Source organism: Callionymus lyra, chromosome 1 (genome assembly GCF_982586985.1).
Source record: "Callionymus lyra chromosome 1, fCalLyr1.hap1.1, whole genome shotgun sequence".
NCBI classification, from domain to species: Eukaryota; Metazoa; Chordata; class Actinopteri; order Syngnathiformes; family Callionymidae; genus Callionymus; species Callionymus lyra.
Window position 1 is genome coordinate 1423881 of NC_141818.1, and position 11903 is coordinate 1435783.

At 37.8% G+C, this 11903-nt stretch overlaps 2 protein-coding genes across 4 annotated transcripts in view; both read left to right on the forward strand.

Moving 5' to 3' along the window:
• Positions 1-163: 163 nt before the first annotated feature.
• Positions 164-7051, forward strand: LOC148087342 (CD209 antigen-like protein A). The gene is made up of 6 exons (XM_087787353.1): positions 164-356; positions 1194-1283; positions 1497-1556; positions 6298-6440; positions 6538-6632; positions 6821-7051. Exons 1-6 carry the CDS (start codon positions 290-292, stop codon positions 6963-6965), a joined length of 600 nt encoding a protein of 199 aa, XP_087643479.1. The 5' UTR covers positions 164-289; the 3' UTR covers positions 6966-7051.
• A 961-nt stretch (positions 7052-8012) lies between these two features.
• The window catches only part of LOC148087343 (centrosomal protein of 95 kDa-like), a 15748-nt gene continuing 11857 nt past the window's right edge, over positions 8013-11903 (forward strand). For 2 of the 3 annotated variants that reach the window (XM_087787365.1, XM_087787373.1), the window contains exons 1-4: positions 8013-8189; positions 10430-10558; positions 10684-10791; positions 11625-11870. In XM_087787365.1, coding sequence (XP_087643491.1) covers positions 8165-8189; positions 10430-10558; positions 10684-10791; positions 11625-11870 — 508 coding nt within the window. In that variant the 5' untranslated portion in view covers positions 8013-8164. The remainder of the gene's footprint in view (positions 8190-10429; positions 10559-10683; positions 10792-11624; positions 11871-11903) is intronic. The other variant, XM_087787381.1, reaches the window with a different exon arrangement.

Genomic DNA, 11903 nt, shown 5'->3' on the forward strand with positions numbered 1-11903 from the left:
AAAGTGAAGCTTTTATTTATTGATAAAAACAATGTTTCTTGTTGATTGACAGGTGAGTCGCGTTGTCATGACGACATACAGACTGTGAGTCCAATGATTTCAAGATAAAGTGATTCTGGTTCTTGTTTACATCTTCCGTTGGATATCCAAACGTTCAAGTCGTTGGTGCAACAATGGAAGGTTTCGACGTTAAAAGAAGAAGTTAAACGAATGAAAAGCAGAAGCAACTCGAGCAACATTAAGGATCGGAGCAAACCTTCTCAGAGTGTTGGAGAACAAACATCTAAGGATGACTCCAGACTACATCAACCTGCCTGAAGGGTCTCCCAGAAGCTCAGTTGTGACCACGACACCTGGTGAGACTTCCATCATCTAAACTATCTTATGCTGTTAAATGCTGTTAAAACGCTCTGATGCTGTTCAAATAAACGCTTTAATGTCACATCATTCTCCACAAACATGGAGGTAAAGAGCTCGTCGTGGTTATATTTAATAATGTATAATGTCTGTGGTTGAAGTAAACATTAAAAACATGTTTTATTTACAGGTTAGGATAGGTTAGGTAGAACTTTATTGATCCCTCAGGAGGTCTGTTTACAATTAGACACAGCAATGCAGCAATTATTCATAAAAATAAAATAAGAACAAGAAGAAAGAGAAATGAAGAGAAAGAACAAGAAAGAACAAGATGATACAATCTAAGTCTAAAAGAAAGAAAAAGATGATACAATCTAAGTCTAAAAGAAAGAACAAGATGATACAATCTAAGTCTAAAAGAAAGAAAAAGATGATACAATCTAAGTCTAAAAGAAAGAACAAGATGATACAATCTAAGTCTAAAAGAAAGAACAAGATGATACAATCTAAGTCTAAAAGAAAGAACAAGATGATACAATCTAAGTCTAAAAGAAAGAAAAAGATGATACAATCTAAGTCTATAAGAAAGAACAAGATGATACAATCTAAGTCTAAAAGAAAGAAAAAGATGATACAATCTAAGTCTAAAAGAAAGAACAAGATGATACAATCTAAGTCTAAATGAACTCTGACCTTCACAAGGATTATATACGTGTATTAAGGATGAAAAACATGCTTTAATACATTTCTTAAGTCATCTGGAGAACAGTTTTGATCAATATTGATTCCAAGTTTGCGTTGATTTAACATGATTTTCGTTCATCACTTTTACAAAGGAAAACATGACTACAAACAGTTGGCTGTGGTTTTTGGACTCCTGTGTTTCCTACAAGTGGCTCTGATTGTGGTTCTTCGTGTTGTTGACTGTGAGTAAAAACACACAAACATTACACACAAGCTGCTCCAAGACACACAAGTGCAGGATTTTGAAAGAACAGAAAATCCCAAAGGGAAGTTTTGAAATGACACCTTTTGCCAGAATACTTTTTTTAAAAACAGAAGTGATTATTGTCACTTTCTTAAGTGACACACAAGGCAACACACATCTGACAACACAACTGTTTTCTACTCACCCACAGACAACTATGCAAAGTCCTCCGACCTTGACTTGATTTTTAAGAACCAGACCTCAGACCTAAGTAAGTATTTTATTGATCGGTTTCGACATTAAAAAAAACGTCAGTGAATATTTCAATGGCCGTGATGTATCGTGATGTATCGTGATGTATCGTGACGTATCGTGATGTATCGTGACGTATCCTGATGTAGCGTGATATATCGTGATGTATCGTGACGTATCGTGATTTATCGTGACGTATCATGACGTATCGTGACGTATTGTGATGTATCGCGACTTATCGTGATGCATCCTGACTTATCGTGATTTATCGTGATTAATTGTGAACTATCGTGACGTATCGTGATTAATTGTGAACTATCGTGGCGTATCGTGATTAATTGTGAACTATCGTGATTTATCGTGATTAATTGTGAACTATCGTGACGTATCGTGATTAATTGTGAACTATCGTGACGTATCGTGATTAATTGTGAACTATCGTGGCGTATCGTGATGTATCGTGATTAATTGTGAACTATCGTGACGTATCGTGATTAATGGTGAACTATCGTGACGTATCGTGATGTATCGGGATTCATTGTGAACTATCGTGACGTATCGTGATTAATTGTGAACTATCGTGACGTATCGTGATGTATCGGGATTAATTGTGGGCTATCGTGACGTATCGTGATGTATTGGGATTCATTGTGAACTATTGTGACGTATCGTGATGTATCGTGATTAATTGTGAACTATTGTGACGTACCGTGGTGTATCGTGGTGTATAGTGACATATCGTGATTAATTGTGAACTATCGTGGCGTATCGTGATGTATCGTGATTAATTGTGGGCTATCGTGACGTATCGTGATTAATTGTGAACTATCGTGACGTATCGTGATGTATCGGGATTCATTGTGAACTATCGTGACGTATCGTGATTAATTGTGAACTATCGTGACGTATCGTGATGTATCGGGATTAATTGTGGGCTATCGTGACGTATCGTGATGTATTGGGATTCATTGTGAACTATTGTGACGTATCGTGATGTATCGGGATTCATTGTGAACTATTGTGACGTATCGTGATGTATCGTGATTAATTGTGAACTATTGTGACGTACCGTGGTGTATCGTGGTGTATAGTGACATATCGTGATTAATTGTGAACTTTCGTGACATATCGTGATGTATCGTGATTCATTGTGAACTTTCGTGACATATCGTGATGTATCGTGATTCATTGTGAACTATTGTGACATATCGTGATGTATCGTGATTAATTGTGAACTACTGTGACATATCGTGATGTATCGGGATTAATTGTGAACTATTGTGACATATCGTGATGTATCGGGATTCATTGTGAACTATTGTGACGTATCGCGATGTATCGGGATTAATTGTGACATATCGTGATGTATCGTGATTAATTGTGAACTATCGTGACGTATCGTGATGTATCGGGATTAATTGTGGGCTATCGTGACGTATCGTGATGTATTGGGATTCATTGTGAACTATTGTGACGTATCGTGATGTATCGTGATTAATTGTGAACTATTGTGACGTACCGTGGTGTATCGTGGTGTATAGTGACATATCGTGATTAATTGTGAACTATCGTGGCGTATCGTGATGTATCGTGATTAATTGTGGGCTATCGTGACGTATCGTGATTAATTGTGAACTATCGTGACGTATCGTGATGTATCGGGATTCATTGTGAACTATCGTGACGTATCGTGATTAATTGTGAACTATCGTGACGTATCGTGATGTATCGGGATTAATTGTGGGCTATCGTGACGTATCGTGATGTATTGGGATTCATTGTGAACTATTGTGACGTATCGTGATTAATGGTGAACTATCGTGACGTATCGTGATGTATCGGGATTCATTGTGAACTATCGTGACGTATCGTGATTAATTGTGAACTATCGTGACGTATCGTGATGTATCGGGATTAATTGTGGGCTATCGTGACGTATCGTGATGTATTGGGATTCATTGTGAACTATTGTGACGTATCGTGATGTATCGTGATTAATTGTGAACTATTGTGACGTACCGTGGTGTATCGTGGTGTATAGTGACATATCGTGATTAATTGTGAACTATCGTGGCGTATCGTGATGTATCGTGATTAATTGTGGGCTATCGTGACGTATCGTGATTAATTGTGAACTATCGTGACGTATCGTGATGTATCGGGATTCATTGTGAACTATCGTGACGTATCGTGATTAATTGTGAACTATCGTGACGTATCGTGATGTATCGGGATTAATTGTGGGCTATCGTGACGTATCGTGATGTATTGGGATTCATTGTGAACTATTGTGACGTATCGTGATGTATCGGGATTCATTGTGAACTATTGTGACGTATCGTGATGTATCGTGATTAATTGTGAACTATTGTGACGTACCGTGGTGTATCGTGGTGTATAGTGACATATCGTGATTAATTGTGAACTTTCGTGACATATCGTGATGTATCGTGATTCATTGTGAACTTTCGTGACATATCGTGATGTATCGTGATTCATTGTGAACTATTGTGACATATCGTGATGTATCGTGATTAATTGTGAACTACTGTGACATATCGTGATGTATCGGGATTAATTGTGAACTATTGTGACATATCGTGATGTATCGGGATTCATTGTGAACTATTGTGACGTATCGCGATGTATCGGGATTAATTGTGACATATCGTGATGTATCGTGATTAATTGTGAACTATCGTGACGTATCGTGATGTATCGGGATTAATTGTGGGCTATCGTGACGTATCGTGATGTATTGGGATTCATTGTGAACTATTGTGACGTATCGTGATGTATCGTGATTAATTGTGAACTATTGTGACGTACCGTGGTGTATCGTGGTGTATAGTGACATATCGTGATTAATTGTGAACTATCGTGGCGTATCGTGATGTATCGTGATTAATTGTGGGCTATCGTGACGTATCGTGATTAATTGTGAACTATCGTGACGTATCGTGATGTATCGGGATTCATTGTGAACTATCGTGACGTATCGTGATTAATTGTGAACTATCGTGACGTATCGTGATGTATCGGGATTAATTGTGGGCTATCGTGACGTATCGTGATGTATTGGGATTCATTGTGAACTATTGTGACGTATCGTGATGTATCGTGATTAATTGTGAACTATTGTGACGTACCGTGGTGTATCGTGGTGTATAGTGACATATCGTGATTAATTGTGAACTTTCGTGACATATCGTGATGTATCGTGATTCATTGTGAACTTTCGTGACATATCGTGATGTATCGTGATTCATTGTGAACTATTGTGACATATCGTGATGTATCGTGATTAATTGTGAACTACTGTGACATATCGTGATGTATCGGGATTAATTGTGAACTATTGTGACATATCGTGATGTATCGGGATTCATTGTGAACTATTGTGACGTATCGCGATGTATCGGGATTAATTGTGAACTATCGTGATGTATCGTGACGTATCGTGGTGTATCGTGACGTATCGTGATGTATCGTGACGTATCGGGATTAATTGTGAACTATCGTGACATATCGTGATGTATCGTGATTCATTGTGAACTATTGTGACGTATCGTGATGTATCGTGATTAATTGTGAACTATTGTGACATATCGTGATGTATCGTGATTAATTGTGAACTACTGTGACATATCGTGATGTATCGGGATTAATTGTGAACTATTGTGACATATCGTGATGTATCGGGATTCATTGTGAACTATTGTGACGTATCGCGATGTATCGGGATTAATTGTGAACTATCGTGACATATCGTGATGTATCGTGATTCATTGTGAACTACTGTGACATATCGTGATGTATCGGGATTAATTGTGAACTATCGTGACATATCGTGATGTATCGTGATTCATTGTGAACTATTGTGACGTATCGTGATGTATCGTGATTAATTGTGAACTATTGTGACGTACCGTGGTGTATCGTGGTGTATAGTGACATATCGTGAACTATTGTGACGTATCGTGATGTATCGTGATTAATTGTGAACTATTGTGACGTACCGTGGTGTATCGTGGTGTATAGTGACATATCGTGATTCATTGTGAACTATTGTGACGTATCGTGATGTATCGTGATTAATTGTGAACTATTGTGACGTATCGTGATGTATCGTGATTAATTGTGAACTATTGTGACGTATCGCGATGTATCGTGATTAATTGTGAACTATTGTGACGTATCGTGATGTATCGTGATTAATTGTGAACTATTGTGACGTACCGTGGTGTATCGTGGTGTATAGTGACATATCGTGATTCATTGTGAACTATTGTGACGTATCGTGATGTATCGTGATTAATTGTGAACTATTGTGACGTATCGTGATGTATCGTGATTAATTGTGAACTATTGTGACATACCGTGGCATATCGTGGTGTATAGTGACATATTGTGATTAATTGTGAACTATTGTGACGTATCGTGATGTATCGGGATTCATTGTGAACTATTGTGACGTATCGCGATGTATCGGGATTAATTGTGAACTATCGTGACGTATCGTGGTGTATCGTGACGTATCGTGATGTATCGTGACGTATCGGGATTAATTGTGAACTATCGTGACATATCGTGATGTATCGTGATTCATTGTGAACTATTGTGACGTATCGTGATGTATCGGGATTAATTGTGAACTATCGTGACGTATCGTGACGTATCGTGATGTATCGTGATGTATCGTGGTGTATCGTGGTGTATCGTGATACATTGTGATGAAGTTGTTTTTTTGACTCAAACAGACAAATATTTCGAACAAGGATGGATTTATTTCCCTCGCAGTCTCTACTACATCTCATCGGTTCAGAAAAACTATTCCGACAGCAGAGACTTCTGTGTGGAACGAGGTTCAGATCTGGTGGTCGTCAGCAGCAGAGAAGAGCAGGTGAGCAACGTAGTAATAACAATAATAATATTAATAATATTATAATAATGTATAATATTATTAATATTCTCCTGTTTGATCTGTAACTTTTTCTTAGAAGCTCATAAACAACTTTGCAAAATTAATCTGGATTGGACTGACGAAGATAAAGGAGGAGTGGGTTTGGGTGGATGGAACTCCACTGACCAGGAGGTACACACACACTCACACACACACACACACACACACACACACACACACACACACACACACACACACACACACACACACACACACACACACACACACACACACACACACACACACTCACACACACACACACACACACACACACACACACACACACACACACATTTGAATCAATAACATTTGTGTTCCAGCTTCTGGGGTCCAGGGGAGCCCAATGGTTTTGAGCAGAAACCAGAATTCTGTGTTGAAACAAGGTTCCATCATCTGGAAAACAGCTGGAATGATATTCCGTGTCAAGATAAAAACTATTGGATCTGTGAGAAAGAAATCGTCTAGATTGTCAGTCGCTGACGTATTAGTTTGTTTCACTTACTTTCTGTGTGTTTTTTTGTAAAAAAGTGTTTTCAATTTGTCGCACTTGAGGAGAAAGTTTAATGAGATGTCATTACTTTTAACTTGTGGTTTAAAAAAAACTTTCTTTATTATTATCTGGAAGTTCATGTCACACATATGAAGTGAAACATCACGACCCTTGGCTTTATAACAACATATGTTGTTGTTCTTCCACAGTATTAACTAAAGGTTGTTATAAAATAGCACATATATAAACATCTGAATCTTTCTTAACACAACCAATACTAGTTTCATTAAACGTCCAACTAAAATAACATTTAAATGATGTTGATATAATGTCTTCAGTGTTGAATCCTTGGTTGTTGTGTAAAGATTAAAAAAAAGTAGGATTTGTTTTAAAATACTTGTCGTATGTTGTCTCTGAATTGTGGAAAATGTTAAATATTAGCATTAAATGTGACCCTTCATTAGGTATTCTTGGTATGTATCCACAAACTACACAAAGAGTGAAATAGTTTTTATAGACCTGTGTATTTTACAAGACAACAAATGTATTGGAAGAGGAAACACTGGACCCAGTATTGGTTGCAAGAACTGTCTCATATGTATGAAAATATCAACTATTAATATAAATATCTTACTTACTATTCATTGAAGGACAAATAAAAGCATTTTGGAAAAATTTGGGAACATTTTCTTGAATAGTTCACAGAAAAATACTTGGTACCGGATTATTAACGACAAAATGTATAATTTCGTATACTTATTGTACTGAATGCAAAATGCAGTACTTTGTGTTTTATTTTACTTCTTTATCGATTTTATTTGTATTTGTATTTATTGTGTGTGTAGGGTCTGGTTGTTAGAGTATTTTTTGTTTGAATGTTTTGCAATAACTTAAAAATCCCAATAAAGAGATGTTTTAAAAAAGAAAAACTACTCGTTGTTTCTTCTGATGATGTAGTGACAGGACCGACCAGCAGGAGGCAGCACTGAAACATGAGATCTACTTCCGGAACCAAATAAACGTCCAATCAAATAAGACTTGAGTTTGAAACGAGAGCTCGTAGATTTTTTGTTTCCTTTAATAAAACAAACGAGAAGAAAACTCTTCAACTTTTCTACCTTTTCCTGGAACTTACTTCGCTTTCGCTTCTACGTTTTCCGCTCAAACCTGTTTGATGGGAACTCAGGAGGGAGACAGAGGTAAATGTAGCGCAAGCTAATGCTAAGTCGCGGCTAATGCTATTAGCTCACAATGTAAACAAATGCTTTTATAAAGTTGAAATATATTGATAACTTACAGGAAGTCATGTCTGTGAAGGCAGCAGGTCATACAGGCAGAGTTTGTATCACGTGTTCTGTATTCGTGCTTTAATGTTGAACTGAAGCTGTGACTAAGTTAGAAGATAAACGTTTGTTCAAAGTTATTTATTTATTTACAAAACAAATGATTTCGTTTCTACCACTGAGACTTTATTTAAGTTATATTAACGTGAATATTGTATAACAATAATAATGCCTTTTACATCAGGGTCACAGGACTGATGACGTTTACATATGAGGCGTTCAGGAACAAACACTCCTGTGTAGTAACTACAGTGTAGTAACTACCGTGTAATAACTACAGTGTAATAACTACACAATAACACTTTCTCAGAACAAAAACACTCGTTTTAACAAAAGTTGAAGAAGAAAATGACTCTCGTAAAATGATTTCTTTCACATCCTGGAAGAACTAGTGAAGAGTTAACTTTAGATACGTCATGTTTTCCAGGACAAAGTTGTCAGTCGACGCAAAGTAAACTCAAAGCTGTGTCACATGTAGAAAAACCGGTTCAGGCGCCTCTGGCACCTTTTTAGGACCTCATCATGTTTCATGTCTGAAGAACCAACCGCTTCTCTTGTGTTTTATTCACTAGAAAAGACAAATAACTAAACATGAAGGTGCAGTTTTTGTTATTTGTGGAGCGGCTTGAACAAGTTCCTATTTATTCTGAGCCGCTCTAGTAGAAGAACTCACATTTCTCCTTCAAACTCTTCACTGGCTGCTCTAGTAGAAGAACTCACATTTCTCCTTCAAACTCTTCACTGGCTGCTCTAGTAGAAGAACTCACATTTCTCCTTCAAACTCTTCACTGGCTGCTCTAGTAGAAGAACTCACATTTCTCCTTCAAACTCTTCACTGGCTGCTCTAGTAGAAGAACTCACATTTCTCCTTCAAACTCTTCACTGGCTGCTCTAGTAGAAGAACTCACATTTCTCCTTCAAACTCTTCACTGGCTGCTCTAGTAGAAGAACTCACATTTCTCCTTCAAACTCTTCACTGGCTGCTCTAGTAGAAGAACTCACATTTCACCTTCGAACTCTTCACTGGCTGCTCTAGTAGAAGAACTCACATTTCACCTTCGAACTCTTCACTGGCTGCTCTAGTAGAAGAACTCACATTTCACCTTCGAACTCTTCACTGGCTGCTCTAGTAGAAGAACTCACATTTCTCCTTCAAACTCTTCACTGGCTGCTCTAGTAGAAGAACTCACATTTCACCTTCGAACTCTTCACTGGCTGCTCTAGTAGAAGAACTCACATTTCTCCTTCAAACTCTTCACTGGCTGCTCTAGTAGAAGAACTCACATTTCTCCTTCAAACTCTTCACTGGCTGCTCTAGTAGAAGAACTCACATTTCTCCTTCAAACTCTTCACTGGCTGCTCTAGTAGAAGAACTCACATTTCTCCTTCGAACTCTTCACTGGCTGCTCTAGTAGAAGAACTCACATTTCTCCTTCAAACTCTTCACTGGCTGCTCTAGTAGAAGAACTCACATTTCTCCTTCAAACTCTTCACTGGCTGCTCTAGTAGAAGAACTCACATTTCACCTTCGAACTCTTCACTGGCTGCTCTAGTAGAAGAACTCACATTTCACCTTCGAACTCTTCACTGGCTGCTCTAGTAGAAGAACTCACATTTCTCCTTCGAACTCTTCACTGGCTGCTCTAGTAGAAGAACTCACATTTCTCCTTCAAACTCTTCACTGGCTGCTCTAGTAGAAGAACTCACATTTCTCCTTCAAACTCTTCACTGGCTGCTCTAGTAGAAGAACTCACATTTCTCCTTCAAACTCTTCACTGGCTGCTCTAGTAGAAGAACTCACATTTCTCCTTCAAACTCTTCACTGGCTGCCAGTTTCTTTCAGGATCATTTTAAAATTCTGGTTCTTACTTTCATATCTATTCATGGTCAGACCTTCCATCAGTGATCTTAACATCTCAACACACTTTTATTTGAGCTTTTCCTTGATTCTCTGAGACTCCTGTGTTGTTCTCGGTGTTTTCTTGTCCTTTAAAGTAAATACTTTATTGAGAATGGTTTTGATTGTTTAAGTTCTTTGTGACCCTGGTCTGGAAAAGCTCTACAAATATTACTCACTCACTGCTGTCCTTCCACAGATTGGGTCGCGGTGGCAAACGATCTCCTCACCAAGTGCAACATAAACCTTCAAACACAGAAACTGTCGGACTGTAATTCAAATGTCTTCATTTCACTCTATCAGACCATCTTGGGAGAAAAAGTTCCAGGTAAATAAAAAAACAACAGTTCCATTTAAACTTATTACAGTTTGTCAAATTCTATTTGATGTTCACATGTCTTTGCCATCATTTAAATAACGTTCAAATCTAAATGTTAAACTTGTTTTCGTCAGATTTTATTGCGAGTCCACGTTCTCAAGAGGACGACGCTCACAACGTTCAGTCGGTGATCGACTCGCTGTCCTTGGATTATCTTCAGATCAGTCTCTCTCACATCACAGGTAACGACACCTGCAGCACCTTTTAAACGTCTTTATGAAGAATGAAGATCTGAACGTATTTACTGCTCAGATCCACGTCAGCTTCATGTTGACAATCGTTGATCAGCGACACGTTAACGATCAATGTCGATCAATAATTAACACACACTTGTGGTCACATGAGAGGATATTAACTCACAAGTGTATAAATATGTTTCTCACTCATTGACTCATGTATCAACCATTTCAATGATTCAGAAACAAGTGAAAGAACTATTAATGCAGTGTGTATGTGGACCCTGCTGTGGAAGTAGAAGTGGACTTGGTAGTAAAACTAGAAGTAGTAGAAATTTAAAAGTAGTAGTAGAATTTGTAGTAGAAGTAGTAGTAGTGTTAGTAGAAGTAGTAGTAAAAGTATAAGAAGTTGAATTACCGGTAGTAGTAAAAGTAGAAATAGTAGAAAAGTAAAAGTAGTAGTAGAATTTGTAGTAAAAGTATAAGTTGTAGTAGTATTAGTAGTGTAAGTAGTAGTAAAAGTATAAGTAGTAGGTCAAAGTGAAAGGAGTTGAAACATGAGTTGAAGATGTTCACCATTGAAATGAATGGGGTAGAAAAAGAGAAATCATTTTCATCTTCATCATCTTCATCATCATCTTAAGATGATTCAAACAAGCCACTTATCTTTTATGTACATAAAGTATTTATTTAAATAAAGTATTTATGTGACGCTCAGAGGAGAATCATTGGTTGATTTAAATATGATTGACATGTTGAAATGGAGGCGTGGAAAGGGATGAACCCGTCTGTGGACGAACAGAGGAAAACACATTTGTTATGTTTTGTGTTGTGTGCAGGAGAGAACGTGGTCTCAGGGGAACATGAGTCCATCAAGAACCTGCTGGAAATATTTGACGGTTTGTTAGAATATCTTCATGAAGAGATCCAGGAGGACTCAGGTGGAGGTGAAGAGATCCAGGAGGACTCAGGTGGAGGTGAAGAGATCCAGGAGGACTCAGGTGGAGGTGAAGAGATCCAGGAGGACTCAGGTGGAGGTGAAGAGATCCAGGAGGACTTGCCAGGTGAAGAGATCAACCTTATCAGTAAATAACTAATTATTTTTAGTTTTCTAGTTT